Source organism: Pseudophryne corroboree, chromosome 12 (assembly GCF_028390025.1).
Source record: "Pseudophryne corroboree isolate aPseCor3 chromosome 12, aPseCor3.hap2, whole genome shotgun sequence".
NCBI lineage: Eukaryota > Metazoa > Chordata > Amphibia > Anura > Myobatrachidae > Pseudophryne > Pseudophryne corroboree.
In genome coordinates, this window is record NC_086455.1 from 135,083,534 (window position 1) to 135,107,444 (window position 23,911).

The following is a 23,911-nucleotide window of genomic DNA, read 5'->3' on the forward strand; positions in this document are numbered from 1 at the left end:
GACACGTCTTACTAGTGTGATGCCTTGGGTCGGTTGGGTCCTGTGTTCTGGATTGGAACCTTAGTGTTAGGGACCCACATGACGAGCTCACCTGGTTGTAGTAGATGGGCCCACATCATGCTCTGAATCTCAATATTTGATCTGACCATGTAAAGCTCTCTGATACTGATCAGATCATGGAAAACAAAGCCCATAGGTCACAAAAGACCTACTGAAAGGTTTCCTCTAGCATTATCATTCTGAATCTACATCCCCTATTGAAATCACTGCATCTTTTTTTCACGTACATTCAGAGTAAGTCTGAATACATCTACATATCCCAGCAGCCCCCTCCCCAGTGTAAAGATGGAGGGGGAGACCACAGCAGCGGAGACCACCGTAGAATCGTACTACAGGTTGAGTATCCCTTATCCAAAATGCTTGGGACCAGAGGTATTTTAGATATCGGATTTTTCCGTATTTTGGAATAATTGCATACCATAATGAGATATCATGGTGATGGGACCCAAGTCTAAGCACAGAATGCATTTATATTTTATATCCACCTTATACACACAGCCCGAAGGTAATTTTAGCCAATATTTTTAATAACTTTGTGTATTAAATAAAGTTTGTGTACAATACAAAAGGTTTCACTATCTCAGTCTCACTCAAAAAATTCCGTATTTCGGAATATTTGGATATGGGATACTCAACCTGTATTTTTTTTTTATTTTTTCACTTGCGCCGCAGGGTTTTCAACTTTTTTTTTTTTTTTTTTAATTGGATACCCTGGGTATTGGGAGCGCATACCCACAGTATTCTAAAATTGGATGTGAGGTTCGCAAGGGTTTTTACTTCGCTAAACGTCATGCCAATATGAATCCTCCCTTACATTTCTGAAACAGAATACTTTGGAAATATCTCAGTTTTTGTTTTTACTGGTTGGGCACAGCTACACACATTTGGCCTAATTCAGACCTGATCGTAGCCCTGCAAAATTTTGCAGGGCTACAATCAGGCACACTGACATGCGGGGGGGGGGGGGGCGCCCAGCACAGGGCTAGTCCGCCCCGCATGTCGCCCTGCCCCACCCCCCCCGGCAGAAGTACAAAAGCATCGCACAGCGGCAATGCTTTTGCACTTCAGGAGTAGTTCCTGGCCAGCACAGATTTTGCGCGCTGGCCGGGAGCTACTCGTCGCTGCCCAGGTCGCAGCGGCTGCGTGTGACGTCACACAGCCACTGCAGCCTGCCCCCTGCACGGTCCGGCCGCGCCAGCGTTGGCCGGACTGTGCCCACAAATCGGCGAAACTACGCCGTGCCGCCCCCTCCCGCCCAGCGACCGCCTCTGCCTGATTGTCGGCTGTCAGCCATGCACCCGCATGCCCACTACTGACATGACCGCTGCGCTGCGATGACCGGCAGTGTGCGATCAGGTCAGAATGACCCCCCTTATCTTATGGGGGGATGACACACTTTGAAGAAATTAAAATCTTGTCAAGTAGTAAAACTTAAAGAGTATTCATTATGCTTTCAGTATATTTGGTAAAAATGCATGTGCAATGCATATGGAGGGATATTATGAACAAAGTGAATTTCAACAAATTCACAATGTTTAATATCTCATTTCCAATTAAGAAATGAAAACTGTAAAGAGGCTGTAACAATTCAGTAACAACAATCCAAAGCCAAAAACAACTATAAAATATTCACTAGTAAGAAAAAAAAAACTATTATTTTTTTTTAGAAATTATTGCTAAATTATTATTTTTAAATATATGCTTGATCGCATACAGAGTGTTTTAAGGCGTTTCTACTTACCAGAAAAGTCCTGTGTATAGGTGCAAAAAAATACATCACAAAAGCTAAATAGTTGCGGCATTCTCAAGGCACAAGCATCTAGGGTTAAGATGTTCTTGGTAATGGGCGAGTTAAAAGCTTCCAGCAATGAAAACCAAACAAAGTACATTATCTTTCTATTAGAACAGATATTAAAATTGTTGTCTATATAGCATGGAGGCATTCACTGTGACAGGCCACTTACTGCCGTGCTGCCATCAGATGCTTCTCTCTGTGGGAGGCAAGTATTTACTATGTGAGTGGTCCTCATGCACTTTACAGCCTGGATAGCATATGATTGATGCCTCACGTCAGCTCCTCCTAATTTGGAATCAATGAGAAGTGCGGAACGGCACAGTATACACGTCGCCCTCCAATGCTATGCTTTAGATGGTCATTGGGAAGAAATAGAAGTAAAATATAATAGTAGACAAAGAATGCTGTCTGTACCCTAAGGAGTATACAATCTAATTCAGTATAACGTGACAAAGTGACTTGTCCAAAGTGAAATGAAGTTGGTCTTGGATTCCAGTCCCCCAGGATACTGGCATTCACAAGGCAAATGGCATGGACTGTTTTGAGTTCAGGAACAAAAGAGAGACATAAAAACTTATCTTAAATTAAAAAGAGAAAGAAAAAAAAAAAACATAATAAAATGTATACTATTACATTGTGCCAAAACCTTCTTAAAGGCTCGATCTGAAACAACTGTAATAGATAACAGAGCTGCCCCCTGAACAGCTACTGAAATTGCTAATTCAGCACTGCAGCAGTTTTCATTGATCGAGGTTCTACTGCCGTAAATTCAGATCATCAGTCCATATAGAAGAAAGTATGCACGGCTCACACAGGAACATAACACTATCTTCTATGGTATTAAAAAAAGCAAAAGGGAACATTATCTACAATATCATTGTATTATATAAAAGCATAAAATGATAATCAACATAATTATATTTATTTGAGAGCCATCAAACACTGACTTTGGGGGTGATTCAATTGGTTGGAGGAGTTTAGCGCCCATCTAAAGCTATTCAATTGTTTTGTGCGACCAGCCCCGGCGGGGGTGCACTTATCTAGTCAAGTAGGGCTTCGGGTTTAGTTGCACATGCCAGGTGCACCTTAACTGTAGTGAACCCGGCATTTAGCACAGGAAAAGCCTAAATAGCTCCCGCGCAGTTTAGATGGGAGCAATAAACAATTCAATCATCACCATAATGACTTTAAGACTGTTTTTTTTCCCAGTAATACATAGTTCATATGCTTTTGAAAACATTTTTTAATACCAGGATTGAAAAGAAGCAGACGGTAAAAAAAAAAAAATCAGCTTTTTTTTTTTACCCAAATAATTTTACAATAATATTTTAATGAAAAAAATTTGAATCATATATTAAAAACCTTGATCAAACATGTTATAATGCTTTCTAGCATTAATAATGTTATTTGGCTTAGATTTGATGTATTTTACATATTTCAATAAAACCACATTTTTACTGCTTATTATTCCTATTACATCTGATTATACACTGCTCAAAAAAATAAAGGGAACACTAAAATAACACATCCTAGATCTGAATGAATGAAATATTCTTATTAAATACTTTGTTCTTTACATAGTTGAATGTGCTGACAACAAAATCACACAAAAATTATCAATGGAAATCAAATTTATTAACCCATGGAGGTCTGGATTTGGAGTCACACTCAAAATTAAAGTGGAAAAACACACTGCAGGCTGATCCAACTTTGATGTAATGTCCTTAAAACAAGTCAAAATGAGGCTCAGTAGTGTGTGTGGCCTCCACGTGCCTGTATGACCTCCCTACAACGCCTGGGCATGCTCCTGATGAGGTGGCAGATGGTCTCCTGAGGGATCTCCTCCCAGACCTGGACTAAAGCATCCGCCAACTCCTGGACAGTCTGTGGTGCAAAGTGGCGTTGGTGGATGGAGCGAGACATGATTTCCCAGATGTGCTCAATTGGATTCAGGTCTGGGGAACGGGCGGGCCAGTCCATAGCATCAATGCCTTCGTCTTGCAGGAACTGCTGACACACTCCAGCCACATGAGGTCTAGAATTGTCTTGCATTAGGAGGAACCCAGGGCCAACCGCACCAGCATATGGTCTCACAAGGGGTCTGAGGATCTCATCTCGGTACCTAACGGCAGTCAGGGTACCTCTGGCGAGCACATGGAGGGCTGTGCGGCCCCCCGAAGAAATGCCACCCCACACCATTACTGACCCACTGCCAAACCGGTCATGCTGGAGGATGTTGCAGGCAGCAGAATGTTCTCCTTGGCATCTCCAGACTCAGATGTGCTCAGTGAGAACCTGCTTTCATCTGTGAAGAGCACAGGGCGCCAGTGGCGAATTTGCCAATCTTGGTGTTCTCTGGCAAATGCTAAACGTCCTGCACGGTGTTGGGCTGTAAGCACAACCCCCACCTGTGGACGTCGGGCCCTCATACCACCCTCATGGAGTCTGTTTCTGATCGTTCGAGTAGACACATGCACATTTGTGGCTTGCTGGAGGTCATTTTGCAGGGCTCTGGCAGTTCTCCTCCTGTTCTTCCTTGCACAAAGGCGGAGGTAGCGGTCCTGCTGCTGGGTTGTTGCCCTCCTATGGCCTCCTCCATGTCTCCTGATGTACTGGCCTGTCTCCTGGTAGCGCCTCCACTACGCTGACAGACACAGCAAACCTTATTGCCACAGCTCGCATTGATGTGCCATCCCGGATGAGCTGCACTACCTGAGCCACTTGTGTGGGTTGTAGACTCCTTTCTCATGCTACCACTAGAGTGAAAGCACCGCCAGCTTTCAAAAGTGACCAAAACATCAGCCAGAAAGCATAGGAGCTGAGAAGTGGTCTGTGGTCACCACCTGCAGAACAACTCCTTTATTGGGGGTGTCTTGCTAATTGCCTATAATTTTCACCGGTTGTCTATTCCATTTGCACAACAGCATGTGAAATTGATTGTCAATCAGTGTTGCTTCCTAAGAGGACAGTTTGATTTCACAGAAGTGTGATTGACTTGGAGTTACATTGTGTTGTTTAAGTGTTCACTTTATTTTTTTGAGCAGTGTATATAGATAAACTAAACATATTAATAAATACAAAGTACACTCATAGATAGAGTCTTACTTATTATAGTTAAATAAATCAGAATAGTAATACAAAATGGAAAATGCAAAAGCACTTTTCAGGTTAACACACACACACACACACACACACACAAAGGAGGACAATAGCATAAGCATGTCACAATCCTCTCTGCCAGTCTGCAGATGCTGTCATAAGGAACTCTTATTGTCTGGATGGTGTTTCTAGCCGCCGCGGCCTCTGCCGCCACTGCTGCGCTTCTAGTGCTCGGATGGCTCTGCATGGCGTCTCCTGTCAGTTGCGGCTTCTGCCGCCACCATTGTAATTCAAGTGCACAGGCGGGTCTATGTGACGCTTCTCACCCGCTGTGGTCTCTGCCGCTGGCCCCGTGTGTCTGATGCGCGGGTTGGCGTCCACTGGCTCCTGCGGCCGCTGCCGCCATTACTGCAAACCCCATGTGGTGCTACAAACTAGATTTCCCTCCAAGTGCCTGTATGGGCGCAGCCATGTTGGTCCTAATCACATGACGCTGTTTCCACCAATCCACTGCATTGCTGAACAGTGCCTGATTGCTCCTCCAATCCCTGCACTGCTGAGGGTATAAAGGGACTGATCCTGAACCAGGAAGTTGTCAGTGCTTTGGTTGTCATTACCAGTGTAACCTGTATCTGCTCTCTGTGGTTGATTATCAAGTTCCAGGTATTCCAGCTCCTGTGTCTTTGTTCCATCAGAGACCCGCACCACTCACCACCTTGTGGTGCAGCCTGAGTTCACAGTGTCCTCACTGCTCTATGCTACTGGCAGTGCTCTAAAACACCGGCTTCCAGCGCCTGGCTCCTAGCGGTGTTCAGCTTCACAGTATTATCGATGTTCCGCCATCGGTTTCCTTGATACCATCGATGTTCAGTCATCTATTCTTCAATATCATCGATCCCTAGCGTCACCAGTGTCATTCAACTCTCTTCCTGTTAACACTGGCTCATCTGCACTTCTTCAACAGTTCTCCATCACCGGTTCCAACCAGCAAACCCGGCAGACTACGTGTACGATCTACTCTACAGTATATTCAGCCTCTGTACAACATCTGCTGACCAGTTCATATCTCCATCTTATCATTGCAGCATATAGGTGTTGGTGAAAGGACTTTCCATCTCCTAATCTCCTAACCCCTCAAGCTAGTCTTGCTGTGGATACCACACCTAAGGACATTTCCTTTATTGCTGCATCCAGTGGAACTGTGTACTGTTTTTATCATTCCTCATATTCTACTACTGCTACTGCTGTGTACCATCTGAACTGTGCTGAATAAATATACATTAATTTTATCCTTGTTGTCGTGGTCACACCTTCGGGCTTTGGTGGAACAAATTTATCTGCATGTCTAGAAGTCCTATACTGCTGCCCAGGTTTACATACACACCAGCCACTACAACTGAGGCCACTCCTGGTCAACACCAGTCCTCAGTTGTGACAAAGCACTGGGAATGTCGCTGGTATTAAACATTTTGAATAAAAACAATTTTCTTAGCTTTAATAAGTCACGGCGCCGTGCCTGTACTAACAGCACACTAAAAAAGAGAGTGGTTTTTATAAAAAAAATAAAAACAAAACATTTGGTTTAAACCAGCTAACCCTGGTTAATACACATGCAAATTACATACGTGCTATACAGCATAAATGTTATCCTAGGACAGGGCTCAATTTTTTTTTAAACTCTAGAAGCAATCTTAAATGTTTAGCCAGACTATTCTCCACAACCAAAATATATGGAAACGTAAATAGAACACCACTCTCACCCGTTCAGACTTTACCACTGTGCCCCCAATACACACTATTCCACACCACAGGGCCCCCAATACACACTACGCCGCACCACGGGGCCACTGACACACAATACAGCCCACCACGGGGCCCCCGATATACACATGATGCCCCACCATGGGGCCCCCAATACACACTACGCCCCACCACGGTGCCCCCGATACACACTACGCCCCACCACAGGGAACATGATACACAGTATACCCCACCACAGCCTCCTGAGGTGCGAGGAGAAATGTGCAATAAATTGTGGCTTATCACAGTACTTATGGGCGCACAATCTCGGCACTCACACCCGGTGGGGGGTGGGCGTAGGAGACACAATTGAAATGCTCCGGTGGGCACCCACAAAAACAACTGAATTCCCCTCAGTGTCTCTGCCCACTAATGAAATTTTCTCCATGCTCCATCTCAGTTCAGTCACTGTTGGACAATACAGCCAAATGCTATTGTAAGCCTAACCCTAACCTTAACACTAACCCTAATTGCTGAAAATCTGTATCCTTAATTGTTGAGCCATACAGACAATGGACCACTGAGAACAATGCTGTCATCTGGCCCAATATAGCAGAAACCAAAGATGTATTTTCACTGCCCACACTATGACACATTTCAAACAGTGTTTCCTTGGAATACATACTAAATCCTGGCTGTCGGTGGTCAAATATCAAACAGCGGCATCCTAACACGGAAGATCCCTTGCAGGGGGTAAGTATTTCTACCTCCCGTCCCCTACCCTAGGGATAACTCTTCGGGGGTGTTGACTTCAGCTACTCCCCCCTAATGCCTAACCCTAACCCCCTTCCCCCAGTGCCTAATCCCAAACATGTCCCCCCAAGGCCCTGACCCAGCACCTCGATACGGACCTTCAGGATGTTGGCTGTCGTTGATCCGGCGCCAGTCTCCTGAGTGGTGTCTGGATTACAGCGTCGATCACATGACTGCCAGCATCCCATCCCCTTCACTATATCCAAACTACTGCTGTATAATGTTACTGTAGCCTCAGATATGAAAGCTGAATATCGTTCCCTCTCAGGCCTGACCCATTAATAGCTGTGCACCACCCATTCAGCTCTGCCACAACTGCTTGTAGCCCTTTAATTTCTTCGCTTAGTTCACTTCTCCTTTTTCAATTTGAGGGTAGACTTGGAGAACACTTGGCGCTGGCATAAGAAGAGGCCCATGCCAAAGGTGATTTCATTTCAACTGTACAGCGCTGTGCGGGCAGCGCAGCTTAATCTTTAACATGTGAATTGGCATCACTGGGAAAATATATTTATCCAAAATTCATCTCATGGTACAGATGTAGCTATGCTCATCTTTGCTGCGATGCAGCATGCTGCATGGCGTGCCAGGCTGCAACTATTCACAGTGGGCGATTGCGCCATTAAGGCCATGCAGCATGCCGTAATGCAACACACGGCATGGCTACATCTGTTTATGGAGATATTGAAGATCTTTGTACCATGCCCATTAGAAATAAACTCTAAAACAACTACATTGATCATAACCGAGGCTACACTGAGATGTGTGCCACCTTTAGTACAGCGGTGACAGAAGTAAAGACTGTAATCACTGGGACAGCTGGGGCAGCAGTGGGGTCAATTCAAAGAATATGCACAGAAAAGGTCATTCTCATTACTATTACTAGGCATATGTGCTGGATTAAAAAGTCAGCATTTAGCAATAAACCACAAAGCAAACAGAAAAATTATGTTTCACTTCAGTACATGACAGACTGGTAAATACTGAGCTACTAGGTGCCCAGCATATTACAATGTAGTGTTCCCACCAGGCAGCACTGGGGGAGGAGCAGACATGATTCTACACTAAAGACTGTGCCTGGGGAAATGCAAAAAAACATCATAGGCCAGAATGTGTACACTAAGGGCCTAATTCAAGGTTGGTTGCAAAACAACATTTTCCTCTAATGATGCACTGCAGGTGGGGCAGATATAACATGTGCAGTGCAGGTGGGGCAGATATAACATGTGCAGAGAAAGTTAGATTTATGTGGGTTATATTGGTTCTTCGCAGGGTAAATACTGGCTGCTTTATTTTTACTGTACACTGCAATTTAAATTTCAGTTTGAACACACCCCACCTAAATCTAACTGTCACACCTGAGGGCTGAGGCTGACCTGGGGAGGCCTCAGGCGTAGTGGCTGGCGTGTACGTAAACCTGGGTGCCAGTATGGGTTTCCTGGACATACAGGGAACCCTAGCACCAGCGCCCGAAGGCATGACCAAGACGACAATGTAGTAAAAGTTAAGTTCTTTATTAAGCACACAGTTCACTTAATCACAACGGCAGTCAGATGCAAGAATCAATGCTCAGCAATTGGTATTCACAGTATAAATCTAGCAGCACAGTTACTCAGATGCAGTGGTAATACGTATGCTGTTTGGTATGGAAACAACTCGATGTGTCACAGTCTTGGAAGACACTGAGATGGTATTGTCCATAGAGATAACAGCTAACCACTGTACTGACGAGATGAACTGTTACTGTCCAGAAGATGACTCACTGGAAGCTGGAGTTAGTGACGGAGCACCGAGGTAGGCTGAGAGCTGGAGGACTGCCGAGGATGCTGGGTAAAACTGGCACAGATGGTGAGGATGCAGTGGAACTCACCGATGGTGACAAAGTTCGATGTTGGAGCTCCAATGGTGAACTGGAGTTCGATGTGGGAACACCGCTGACGAATGGAAGCGATGTAGGTACACCACTACAACTGGAAGCGATGTAGGAACACCGCTGCCGACTGGAAACGGTGTAGAAACACTGCTGGTAACCGAAGACAATGCGGAAGCACTGATAATAGCTGGAAACGATGTGAGCACTAGTGTTCACGCTAGGCAGTTTTAGCAGGGCGCCGCGCCCTGCCCGATTTTTTAAGGGCAAAACTCGCCCTGCCCTTTCTGCGGCGCCCTGCTAAAACAGCCGCCCGCTTCCTGCTCTCACAGCGTGTAAAGATGCTGCGCGCATTCACACTGAGAGAGCGCTGCCGGCTGCCCACGCCCCCTTTTTTTTACGTCTGTGGGCTGAACCGCCCACTTTTATTGCCCGTAATGACCCCGTCCCCTATTTTGCATGGCCACACCCCCTTTTCGCCGCACATGCTTGTGCCCCTCTAGGTCTGGCGACCTGCCCTGCCCGGATTCTAGAGTGAACACTAAGCACACCGCTGAGAGCAGGGGACGGTGATGGAACACTGCTGGTAACAGAAGGCAATGTGGAACACCGCTAGAGTCAGGCAGCACCGCAGGATGGAAACTGGTGCAGGTCTCTTTAAGTGGAGCAAGGTCACAGGAGCTGGAATACCTGGAGACAGCAAGCAGGAACAACCACAGAATGCAGAGACATCCAACACTGGGTTAGACAACCATAGCACTGACAACAGGGAACCTTGGTACAGGATACTTATACCTGCTGGGAAGCAGGTATTGGCTGAGCAATCAGAGATGATTCTGAGTACAATGGATTGGCTGCAGAGAGTCATGTGACTAGGCCAAACATGGCTGCTCCCATGTTTGGTTCTGGAGGGAAAAGTCAGTTTGTCAACAGTATGTGGAAACTTATAATGATGGCGGCGGAGGCCGCGGAGAACAGGAGACGCCATCCACTGGAACAGGAGGGACATGCTGAATAGCTGTCATGGCAGCGCTGCCGGGATCGCTGAGGAGAGACTGTGGAGATGCCGTGCAGCGTGCTGCACGCAGAAAGCGCAGATGGAATCAAGGCGGCTTGGAGCGCAGAGACAGTCTCAGAAGGCACTTGGATGATAGTTAAGCGTGTTTAGTCACACGGATCGTGACACTAACTCTCTGGCACATGTTATATCTGCCCCATCTGTAGTGCCAAGGGCACAGCTACCATACGTGCAGGCAGTACAGCTGCTATGGGGCCCAGAGCTGAGAGGGGCCCACCTTCCCTGTCAAAGTTACATGTGTTATATACATTTTTCGCCATTGGGTGGTACGTAGGGAGTCCTTCCAAACTATTTCCTTGGGGCCTGCTACTGTATATAGTTAGGTATGCCCTTAACCTTTTTATTGTAGTGTGGTATATAATGAACTGGAGGGAATTTTAATGTGATATAATATGAACTGGGGCACTGTAATGAGGCACAATATGAACAGGGAGCGCTATATATCATAATGTGAATTGGGGGTACTGTGCGGCATAATGTGTACTGGCAGCTCTGAAATGAGACATAGGGTGAACTTAAGCACCACTGTGATTCATAAAAGAAACTAGGGCACTACTATGGGGCATAACATTAAATAAGGCTCTACTATGGTTCAGAAAATGAACTAGGGCACTATTATAGGGCATACAATGAACAACTGGGAGCCATTAATGTTGCTATGGTGCCTACAAAGCTCTGGCTATGCCCCTGTGTAGGGCACATGGTTTTGCCCATTAGAGGAGAATGTTGTTTTCCAATCAACCTTGAATTAGGCCCTAAATGTGCTATTATAAGAACACACTATTAGTAACTGCTGGAAATCTAATATTATTAATATTTTATTATCAACAATATACACAGGATAGTAAATTAATCATTAATTACAATCTAAATCACAGTGGATTACTGAAACATAAACATTTTGCAGTGCATCACTCCAATGTGAATTCATCCCAGTCACGTTACAGGGAAGTCACAACGGAAGCCGGTCTGAAGATCGACAGTGTCTAGGTCGACAATGTTTTGGTCAACCACTATTGGTCGACAGTCACTAGGTCGACGTGTTTTCAAGGTCGACAGGGTTTCTAGGTTGACATGTTCTAGGTCGACAGGTCAAACGGTCGACATGAGTTTTTCCCTTATTTTTTCTTTTTCTTTTTTTTTACTTTTTCATACTTAACGATCCACGCGGACTACGATTGGGAATAGTAACCTGTGCCTTGCCCGCAGCATGGCGAGCGTAGCGAGCCATGCGAGGGGATACGGTGCACTAATTGGGCTTCCCGGTCACTGTACGGAGAAAACGACATCAAAAAAACATGAAAAACTCATGTCAACCTTTTGACCTGTCGACCTAGAACATGTCGACCTAGAAACCCTGTCGACCTAGTGAATGTCGACCTATAGTGGTCGACCTAAACATTGACGACCTAGACACTGTCGATCCAATGATCCACACCCGTCACAACCCCCCCACCCCACAGTCAGATAACACTACTCACCTGTACACCAGGAACAATGATGCTACTGAATGTCCCACAGCGATTGGGAATACAGTTTGAGATTATTTGTAACATACTGTAGAGAAGATGTTGGGATGATCCGCTTTCCAACCCATGGCTCAGGGTTTATTTATCTATGAAACTGCTGCCATATGCATTTTATTGATAATAACATACTGTACATTAACTTTTCAGCAGAGCAGCTACTTACACTGCATTTTAGAATTTTAACAACCCACCTTAAATGACATGGCCCCTCTATTATGTGGGCCAGTGGTTTCCAAACTGTTTTGAATCACGGCGCCCTAACGTATCAAAATATTTTTCACAGCACCCCAAGGCCAAGAGTTTCTTATTGAGAAATTTAGAAAGAAATATGAATTTAAGTAAATTATGTTTATATGTCATCCTTAGGTTCAATTGTGTGATGAGAGACAGGATTTGCTTCTGTTTGTCCCCATATTTTATAATTGGCAGCCACCAGCACTGGTTTTGCATATTTCATTAACCATAAAAAAAATTCATTGGTTCTGGGCCACCAATACAAGGCAGGTGTATCAAGGCACCCCAGGGTGCTACGGCACACAGTTTGAGAACCACTGATATAGGCAATATATAAAGTGTGACCTCGTTAGTAATGAAATATCTGATATAGAAATTTTTAATTAACATTACATTGATAAATTATTTTATAGCTTATTATTCTTAGCAGTCATTATGACGTCACACAGCGCATCTGGGAACCGCTTAGCACATATATACATACATGTCCTCATGTAAGTAATATATATGCTGGCTGGTTCCCCCGAAGATCAGCAGCGCTGTGTATATCATGCGGCCCCTGGGACTCAGCATAAGGCAGTGATGGCTAACCTTGACACTCCAGCTGTTGTTGAACTACACATCCCAGCATGCCTTGCTACAGTTTTGCTATTTTGCCATGCTAAAACTGATGCAGGGCATGCTGGGATGTGTAGTTCAACAACAGCTGGAGTGTCAAGGTTAGCCATCACTGGCATAAGGCAACACACTTCTTTTAAGCCAATGGAAGTCCAGAAGTGTGATGCATTATGTTGTGTCCCGGGTGCCGCACAGCACCTGATACACACAGCGCTGCCGATCCCCGGGGGAACCAGCCAGGGTTCTCCCCTACATTATATGGTCGGAGCTGCAGCTGCCACTGATTTTAAGGGATACGGTTGTTAGGTCGACCCAACCTAGGTCGACACTCATTAGGTCGACCACTGAAGGTCGACATTGCCATTAGGTCGAGATGGCCGTTACGTCGACATGAGTTTTTCAAACAAAAAATAATAATAATTTTTTGTATTTTTCCATACTTGACGATCCACGTGGACTATGATTGGAATAGTAACCTGTGCCGAGCGCAGCGGTAGCGGAGCGAGGCACCTTGCCCAAAGCATGGCGAGCGAAGCGAGGGGATACGGTGCACTAATTTGGGTTCTCCGTCACTTTACGGAGAAAACAACACCAAAAACAGTCAAAAAACTCATGTCGACCTTTTGACCTGTCGACCTAGTACATGTCGACCTAACACCCATGTCGACCTAACAGCAATGCCGACCTTCAGTGGTCGACCTAATGAGCGTCGACCTAAGTTGGGTCGACCCAACGACCCATACCCGATCTTAACAGATGGGGTTATTCAGTATGGATCGCTCCTGCGATCCTCAGAGCAGTTTCCCGATAATTGGGAAACTGCACATGCACAGGATCCGTTGTACGTATGTGCAGAACGGATCCTGCGATCACATCGCAGTATTGCAAATGCCTCTACCTGATTGACAGGCAGAGGCATTCGGGGGGAGGGCTGGAGGCGGCGTTTTCTGGGAGTGTCGAGAGAGGACTGCGTAGCGAAATGCTGTTTCTTGGCCTCGCAAGCCATCAAGGAACAGCCAGCCTAAGTAAGCTGATGCTTACTCGGCTGGCAGTCTGTGAGGAACGCAGCGCTGGGATCGCAAATGCAGCAAGGAGGGGTGTAACACCACCTACTGCATTTGCATTGCAAAGTAGCGCATTTCTAAATCTGCCTGCGAGCGGCTTAACAAATGCGATCCATGCTGAATTAGCCCCAGAGTTTGGCTCGGGAATATCAGAGGCTTTAGCACTTGGCGTCTTTCACTTCAGTTAAAGTAAAGAACTTTCAGTAAAAAAAAATGATTTCATTTTTCAGCACATTACTGTATATAGGAAGGGGGCAGAGAGGTTTCAGAAAGAAAAAAGTGTAGGAGGAGGGAAGGAGGTGTAATCACTATAGAGTACTGCAGTTTCAGACTTGCAGATACTTTAGTTAGAAAAGAGAAACTCACAAAAAAAAAATTGATGTCATTAGAAGACGTAATCTTTCTCTGGCTTTTGTCTCACATTCCGATGCGAATCCCTGAGACTTCTAGAGTATATCGCTCCCAATTTGATGATTACAACCAAGTGGCTTGTAATGCCAGGAATACCACACGTCATGACTCCCTTATGTACCTTTTACTTACTGGTATAGCCTTGGCCCATTTGCCAGTTTAGCTAAATGGACCCTGAAGTGCAAGCTAATGCTACACAATATTACCTTCCTCTTCAAACACACTGGATGAGCAAACACAGGCACAGCCTTTGCCAACAGTTCCCTGGCAGCAGAACACAGAAGAGTTTCACTCTGTAACTCGGAGATTATCACTGAGCACATAACCCATTGGTTTCATAGCTTCTGGGCACTGCCAGAAAGTGGTTACCTCCACAAAATCACCAGCCATTGGGGGCAATTAGCATAACAACACTTGCAATCCAAAGCATCTCAATTAACCCTTCTGCTACGGCCCCAGCAATTCTCTAACAGTATTATATATACTCTGCATAAGCACATGATCAATACTGGCTGTAAGCATCGGATGTATGAGTTAGATGCTGCTTAGGAATCCAACCGTTTACAACGGAGATAGAAAATACTTTTGCTTATAAAACAACGCTAATTACATTTCTTAAAAGACAATTACATAAGCAGATAGCGGCATGGGCTGCACTCACCGGGGAAACCTCTCCTTCAGCTGCCTCATGCATTGCCGGCTGGGCTTCAGGGTAGTGATGAAACGGGCAATCTCATCATACTTCGCTTTACTCAGCTTCATCACTGTGAAATAAAAATGACAACACATAAGCGCTAATTATTTTTGTATAACATATATATCAAGATTTCCATTATTCTGTGATCTAGGTCAAAATAATATTTTCAACAAAAACTCCATTTAAATAGATAAATAAAACAACTAAAGGGCCCTACAGACTGGGCGACCCGCCGCCGAGCTGCCCAACCGCCGATACGGCGGACGGGGGAAGGGGACGGGGGGTAGGAGTGAAGTTTCTTTACTCCCGCCGTCACCCGGCTCCATAGCAATGCATGCTAATATGGACAATCTCGTCCATATTGGCCTACATGCATAAGCGACGGGGCACCAACGATTAAAGAGCGCGGGGCCGCGCATCGTTACTCGGTGCCTACACACTGCACGATATGAACGAAACGAGAATGTTCATAGTGTAGGGCCCATTAGCTTTGAACATTTTTAAGACCTGTCTATATTTATGTGTAAAAACATATTATATTCCATAAAAATAAAGGCATATAGCTATTTCTCTAGAAATCTACTTTGAAAAGTTATATCTGTTGGTCGGTGTTCATTAACATAAAACATATATTCTACAGAGTAATGCTCATTTCTGAAAAATGAAAAAGTGCAGAGTAATTGTTTGTTGCAATGTCACAGGCCTGCTGTTGTGTAGTGCTCCAGCTGCGATTGCCAAGGTCACTGATTTGTGAGCCGTCTCAGCTGGGGTTCAAAAGTTTGTTACTTCTGGTGGGAGCAGTTGGGTGGATCAGAGATGATCCTTGCTGTGTGCAGATTAGGGGCGGAGCTGCATGCCATCGAGGGTGCAGAGGTGGGAAGGCCAGAAAAGAAAGTGGAAGCGTAACCACTCCCCCTGCTATGTCGCGTAGATAGCTGTGGAGCATTGTTTTTAACATACCGTATATACTCGAGTATAAGTCGACCCGAATATAAGCCGAGGCACCTAATTCTACCACAAAAACCTGGGAAAACTTATTGACTCGAGTATAAGCCTAGGGTGGGAAATGCAGCTCTAGCCGTACACAGCCCTCAGTGCCAGATATGCCCCCACAGTGCCAGGTATGCCCTCATACTGCCAGATATGCCCCAACGTGCCAGATATGCCCCAACGTGCCAGATATGCCCTCATGCTGCCAAATATGCCCCAGTGCCAGATATGCCCTCATGCTGCCAAATATGCCCCACAGTGCCAGATATGCCCTCATGCTGCCAAATATGCCCCACAGTGCCAGATATGCCCTCATGCTGCCAAATATGCCCCACAGTGCCAGATATGCCCTCATGCTGCCAAATATGCCCCACAGTGCCAGATATGCACTCATGCTGCCACATATGCCCCTCATGCTGCCAGATATGCCCCCTCATGCTGCCAGATATGCCCCCTCCCCAAGTGCCAAATATGCTCCCCCAGTGCTGTTACTTACCCCTTCTTCGATCCCGCGCTGTCTTCTGAAGGAGGGACACGGAGCGCACAGCGCGCGCCTCTCCTGTGTCCTTCCTGCATCTCCGGCGGCCGCGGCGGGTCTCTTAAAGGAAGTGCCAGCTCACGATCAGAGGTCACGAACGGGTACTTCCTTTAATAGACCGCCGCTGACGCCGGAGATGCAGGAGGGACACAGGAGAGGCGCGCGCTGTGCGCTCCGTGTCCCTCCTTCACACTGCTCTGCCTGTCACACTGACTGACTCGAGTATAAGCCGAGGTGGCTTTTTCAGCACAAAAAAAAGTGCTGAAAAAGTCGGCTTATACTCGAGTATATACGGTATGCCTCTTTTGTTCTTTGTTTTATGTCCATTTGAATTATTATAATTTTTTTTTATAGAATAGCCATACTGTTATGCCTTATAACCTTTTCATAAATATTTTTTATTATTGCTAGTTTTCTCGCTTTATCACAAGGAGGAACCGTTTTAAGCAGGTTTAAAAGTTTGCTAGACACATTGCACTTTTTAATATTGTGCATTTATACCAACTATTCAGCAACAGTGCAAGTCACTTAAATATACAGATTGCTAGTAGAGCATGAAATAAATGTCAAAAGCACCTGTAAGTCTACAAAAGGTAAGTGAAGTATAGCACTGAATAAGAAACTTACCCCGGGTTGTCATTATTATGCTACACCTCTATGCTGAATATACCCAAACTTACCTATCTTCCTCTACCACATGCTAGGTCACCACCCGTCTCTAAGCCAGTTTATTGTGATTACATGAACGCTTCCTGATAGTTACCAGCCAAGGGCTCCTCTATTCCCACCCTCTCCGTTGACATCCCACGCTCCTCCATTCTCCAAACCCGATGTCTAGCTGTCACCAGTGACTCTGCCCTTTCCTTCTCCCCCCACATACAGTCCCCCAACCCGATGTCTAGCTGTCCCCAGTGACTCTGCCCTTTCCTTCTCCCCCCACATACAGTCCCCCAATCCGATGTCTAGCTGTCACCAGTGACTCTGCCCTTTCCTTCTCCCCCCACACAGTCCCCCAATCCGATGTCTAGCTGTCACCAGTGACTCTGCCCTTTACTTCTCCCACCACATACAGTCCCATAATCCGATGTCTAGCTGTCACCAGTGACTCTGCCCTTTCCCTCTCCCCCCACATACAGTCCCCAAATCTGATGTCTAGCCGTCACCAGTGACTCTGCCCTTTCCTTCTCCCCCCACATACAGTCCCCCAATCCGATGTCTAGCTGTCACCAGTGACTCTGCCCTTTCCTTCTCCCCCCACATACAGTCCCCCAATCCGATGTCTAGCTGTCACCAGTGACTCTGCCCTTTCCTTCTCCACCCTGCACAGTCCCCATATCCGATGTCTAGTTGTCTCCAGTGACTCTGCCCTTTCCTTCTCCACCCTGCAGTCCCCCAATCCGATATCTAGCTGTCACCAGTGACTCTGCCCTTTCCTTGAACCCCCACATACAGTCCCCAATCCGATGTCTAGCTGTCACCAGTGACTCTGCCCTTTCCTTCTCCCCCCACATAGTCCCCAACTCCGATGTCTAGCCGTCACCAATGACTCTGCCCTTTCCTTCTCCACCTCGAATCGTCCCCCAATCCGATGTCTAGCCGTCACCAGTGACTCTGCCCTTTCCTTCCCCACCTCGAATCGCCCCCCAATCCGATGTCTAGCCGTCACCAGTGACTCTGCCCTTTCCTTCTCCACCTCGAATCGTCCCCCAATCCGATGTCTAGCCGTCACCAGTGACTCTGCCATTTCCTTCTCCACCTCGAATCGTCCCCCAATCCGATGTCTAGCTGTCACCAGTGACTCTGCCCCTTCATTCTCCCACATACTGTACAGGCCCTTTTTAAATCTTGATGTTTCCATCTCCTCAAAAATTGAATCATCCTGGAAGCTGCAATAAATCTCATTCATGCTCTCATTATTTCCACCTTAATCTGCTCACTCACTAGCGGGTATCGTACTCGCTGCAATATTTTCCTGCTAAAAAAATCGTGGGGTTTTTTTTGCGATTTTTGCCCAAAGGTCATTATCAGGCTATCCAATTATAGTCCTTTTTTCACGAGAAAAATTACCCATTTTTGCATGAAAATACATAGGTCCTGTTTAAAGCCAGACCTACAGTATGTATTTATCATGAAAAAAATGCTTCATTATCAGGGAGTTGGTTTCACCTGGCTGAAGCAAGAGAAACAAAATCCCTAATAAGCACCAGCATCGGGGGATAAGCGTCAGCATCAGGGCTAACAGGATAGCCCCTGGAAAACCCATTAGCAATGGTAAATTACTGCAGCTAATTGGATATCCCCCTTAGTATTCATCATGCTGGACTCACCCCTCTCCTATCTGTCTATAATTCTGCTGCCCACCTCATTTTTTCTTTCTTGTTACTCTACCTTTGCCAGTCATCTCCATGGCTCCCTTATTCACTGAGAACTGAATTCAAACTCATCTGTGACCTACAAAAGCTCAACCTCACTGCTTCTTCCTACCTCTCCATGCTAACTGCACCTAAATGTTTCTCCATGGAGTTCAGGATGGCGAACCTGAACTCCATGGAGAAGCAGTTAGGTGCTTCTCTATGTCCTCTTTAGAATGTTTGATACACTTCCCCTCAATGTTGAGATCTGAGGAGACAGGCAGCAACAGCAGATCAGGGGGAACTATTGTCCAATTACTATTTCTGTGAGAGCTATTAGTGCATTGCACGCTAACACTAGTCCAACAGTCTATACACAGGACACAATGTGTACGTTTTTCCTTGCTATATATATGAACATCCATTAACTGAGGCCACCTATTGGACATGAGAGGGACTACATCCTAAGGTTCAAGATGTCCATGACTGCATGGGAGCAGCATTCTGAAAGGCCAAGGATAGGGTCAGTGGGTACTGTACAGAATAGATGCACCAATGTGTCTCATTTTTCAGACAAGTGCATCATTGCAATGAGGTAAACGGTTGGGAAAGGGCACATTTTAGGAATGTTTCTTGCCATGCAGAAGTTTGCACATCCATTCACATATAACATTAGAGCAGTGATCTCCAAATCGTAAGCTCACGAGCTACCGGTAGCTCGCCGTAGTATTTTCGGTAGCTCACAGAGCGCACGGGCTTGGGCAGTCACTGGCACTCCTCCTCCCTTCATTTTTAATATGGTGCCAGCCGTCAGCCAATCAGAGTTTGTGGACCGGCAGTGGCGGCACCTTATTGGCTGCCAGACCGCGAGTTTTGATTGGCTCACTTACCGGCACCATATTTTAAATGCCCGCCACCAACGGAGGCTCTGTCACCCTCACCGCAGCCGCTCTCCGGACTTCACAGGAGAGGCGCGCGCTGCGTCCCTCATACAGGAGGAGCAGCACCGGCGGCAGTAGAAGAAGCCAGCAAGGGTTAGCACTGTGTGAGGCACTGTATCAGACACTGCGGTGGGGGCATTTTATATGGCGCTGCGGGGGGCATTTTGAATGGCAGCGCAGGGGGCATTTTAAATGGCACTGCTGGGGGAATTGTATCTGGCACTGCTGGGGGGCATTATTTGTGTATCTGGCACTGCTGAGCGGCATTATTTGTGTGTCTGGCACTGCTGAGGGGCATTATTTGTGTGTCTGGCACTGCTGAGCGGCATTATTTGTGTGTCTGGCACTGCTGAGCGGCATTATTTGTGTATCTGGCACTGATGAGGGGCATTATTTGTGTATCTGGCACTACGTGGGAGGCATCACTTGTGAGGCCACACCCACTTTCGCAGGGACGCACGGGCATTGGGGGGAGGGGGTAGCTTTATTTTCCGAAAGTAGCTCACACTCCAATTAAGGTTGGAGACGACTGCATTAGAGCACTCACATTCTGTACCCGCTGTATCCTTTCCAACCTTTTACTGCATTCCAATGACCATACCAACTGCGACCTTCCGCTACGTTATAAAAGAAGTGCAGCTCTAGGAGTGCAACAAGCACACAGACCATTACACGTACAGAAGCATTGGGTATAGTATGCTGGCGGCCGGGATCCCGGCGGTCAGCATACCGGCGCCGGGATCCTGGCCGCCGGAATGCCGGCGAGGGGGGGATTCCGACGTCGGTATCCTGACCACCGGGATCCCGACTGCAAGCAATGTAACCGCATCCCTTGTTCCAAGTACTCATCGATTCTCAGTCCTCCAGTCCACGCCGTCTCTTTGAAACTTTCAACACTCTCCTTTGCCCCCCTCCTCCTCTCCCATCCTCCCTCACTGACACTGACTTTGCCTCCTTCTTCATCTCCAAAATTGAGGAAATTCAACACAATATCTCCTCCCGTCAAGCCTCTGCTGCCCCCTTGCCCCCATCATCCTTCCCCTCCATCTATCCCACCATGTCCTCTTTCTGTCCCACTACAGAAAAGGAAGTCCACTCCCTCAACCTGCCCCCTGGACCACCTCCCCTCCCGTCTTCTCCGCTTCCTCTCCCCCACTGCCTGCTCCCACCTTGCTCTCCTCTTCAACCTATCACTCTCTACCAGCATCTTTCCCTCGCCATTCAAACATGCTCTGGTCTCACCTATTCTCAAAAAATCTCGACCCTTCATCATCCACTAGCTACCGCCCCATCTCTCTTCTCCCATTCGCCTCCAAACTTCTTGAACGACTGGTCTACAGCCGTCTCACAAGTTACCTCTGACAACTCCATCCTTGATCCACTACAAGCTGGCTTTCGCCCACTCCACTCCACTGAGACTGCCCTGGGGAAAGCCACCAATGACCTGCTTTCGGCCAAAACCAGGGGCCACTTCTCTCTGCTCATCCTTCTGCATCTCTCTGCTGCCTTTGACACAGTGGATCATCCTCTCCTCCTTTGCAAACACCAAAACATTGGCCTCTCTAGCACTGCCCTTGACTGGTTTACCTCTTACCTCACTAACAGCTCCTTTTCTGTGCCACCTCACACCCTTCCATACTTCCTGTTGGTGCCCCTCAGGGTTCTGTCCTCGGCCCCCTTCTGTTCTCCCTGTACACCTCTTCCCTGGGTGCGCTCATTAACTCATTTGGCCTTCAATACCACCTCTATGCTTATGACACACAACTCTACCTCTCCTGATCTGTCCCCCTCTGTCCTCTCTCAGGTTTTCAGTTGCCTCTCCGCCATCTCCTCCTGGATGGCTGAGTGCTCTCTGAAGCTGAAATCATTATCTTTCCCCCATCCAGAGTAACACCCCCTACCAATATCTCTATCACTGTTGCCAACACAATCTCCCCCGTTCCCCAACTCCGCTGCTTGTGCGTTACTCTTGACTCCTCCCTCTCCTTTGCACGCAACATCCAAGCTCTGGCAAAAAAATCTCGGTTCCAGCTACACAACATTGCTTGCATCAGGCCATTTCTCTCCCAGAGTGCAACTAAACTTATCATCCCCTCACTTGTCATCTCACGGCTCAACTACTGTAACGTTCTTCTCACTGGCCTCACTTGCTCCTCTCCAATCTGTCCTCAACTCCGCAGCTAGGCTTATCTTCCTCTCCCGCCACTCCACTTCAACAAAATCTGCACTGGCTCCCATTCCCGTACAGAATCCTCTTCAAACTCCTCACCCTCACATACAAGGCCATCTCTAATTCCACTGCTCCCTACATCTCCAACCTCCTCTCCCTTAATACTCCCTCCCGACCCCTACGGTCGGCCAATGACCGGTGCCTCTCCTCCACCCTTGTCGCTGCTTCCCATGCTCGAGTTCAAGATTTTGCCCGTGCTGCACCTCTTCTGTGGAACACGCCACCCCGCTCCATTAGACTCTCCCCGACCTTGCAAAGCTTCAAACTGGCACTGAAAACCCACCTATTCATCAAAGCGTACCCTTTCTATGCATAACCTAGTCCTGATGCAGCTCCTCCATCCCCCTGCCTCATGCCTTGACAATCTCTGCTTTGCTAACACCCTGCCATCAGGCTACTTCCCGCCTGCTTGCACCTCATGTCATCTGTCTGTCACCCCTTCCTTCTAGATTGTTAGCTCCTCAGAGAACGCCCTTTTTCCTCTCGTTGTCAAAACTTTCTTCTCCACGCATTTCACTCACAGCTCTCTCCTACTCAGCAACCATCTTTACCCGCTTTTTCTCCTGCTGGTAAAGGCTCATCTCTATCTATGGCCACCAGCTCCTAGTAGTGTGCTGATCACTCACTTGCTACTTACATCTAAGCTGTATTATGTTTTGAGAATTGTGGTGCTCTTTGTTACCTGTACTTTTTTTTGTCATTTATTTACTGTAATGTTAAGTTTTGTCTCCCTGTGCTGTTCTTTGTACGGCGCTGCACAAATAAAATGTAATAATAATACCGTACAGACAAGCACCTCATGTAATAAAGGCTTATCACTCTCATAACTTAAGTCATAAACAAGGCTTAACCAAGTGTGAAACTGAAAATCTTCTTGTACTAAAGTGGTAGCATGCTGGACTCCATGTCATGTTTACTATTTCACATAGTGCACCTGGGGGGTTATTCATGTTTGTTGGCAAAACAAAAAAGCAAACAACTGGACAAAACCGTGCTGCACTGCATGTGGGGCAGATGTAACATGATTTACATTTGGGTGGGCTATAGTTTCTGTGCAGGGTAAATACTGGCTGCTTTATTTTTACACTGCAATTTAGATTTCAGTTTGAACACACTACACCCAAATCTCTCTGTGCACGTTAGATCTGCCCCCCTGCACTGCAACATGGTTTTGCCCAGTTGCTTGCTTTCTTGGTTTGCTAACAAACCCAAATAAGGCCCCTTGTCCCAATTTTCCCGCCGAGATGCAAGCAGATTGGCTGTAGTAGCTGGCAGCCTCAAAAGCCAGATTTACTACCTTATGCGAATGTAAGAATCTGTACACCTACTGTGGGAGTCGGTGCACCAGCAAGCGGAAAGCCGTGCCGCCCAGTGACTTTACCCCAGCCACCACAAGCATCATTAGCACGAGTCCCATGCTTGGAATAAGAGAACCATCAGAAACAGGCTTCTATTACTTGTGCTCACACTGGGGTAATTCCAAGTTGATCGCAGCAGGAATTTTGTTAGCAGTTGGGCAAAACCATGTGCACTGCAGGGGAGGTAGATATAACATGTGCAGAGAGAGTTAGATTTGGGTGTGGTGTGTTCAATCTGCAATCTAAATTGCAGTGTAAAAATAAAGCAGCCAGTATTTACCCTGCACAGAAATAAAATAACCCACCCAAATCTAACTCTCTCTGCACTTGTTATATCTGCCTCACCTGCAGTGCACATGGTTTTGCCCAACTGCTAAAAAATTTCCTGCTGCGATCAACTTGGAATTACCCCCACTGTTCCCAACCAGTAACCGCCCCTGAAAGACAGATCTTTGCGTTCAACAGGAGTGAAACTTAGTGCTTGATTCAGCGGTAGGC

The 23,911-nt window shown here is 46.6% G+C and overlaps 1 protein-coding gene across 5 annotated transcripts in view; it reads right to left on the reverse strand.

Annotated features, from left to right (window-relative positions):
- The window catches only part of CDIN1 (CDAN1 interacting nuclease 1), a 501,029-nt gene that overhangs the window by 455,593 nt on the left and 21,525 nt on the right, over nucleotides 1–23,911 (reverse strand). For all 5 annotated transcript variants that reach the window (XM_063948054.1, XM_063948052.1, XM_063948053.1 and 2 more), the window contains exon 2: nucleotides 14,970–15,072. In XM_063948054.1, the coding sequence (XP_063804124.1) occupies nucleotides 14,970–15,002 (33 nt within the window). In that variant the 5' untranslated portion in view covers nucleotides 15,003–15,072. The remainder of the gene's footprint in view (nucleotides 1–14,969; nucleotides 15,073–23,911) is intronic.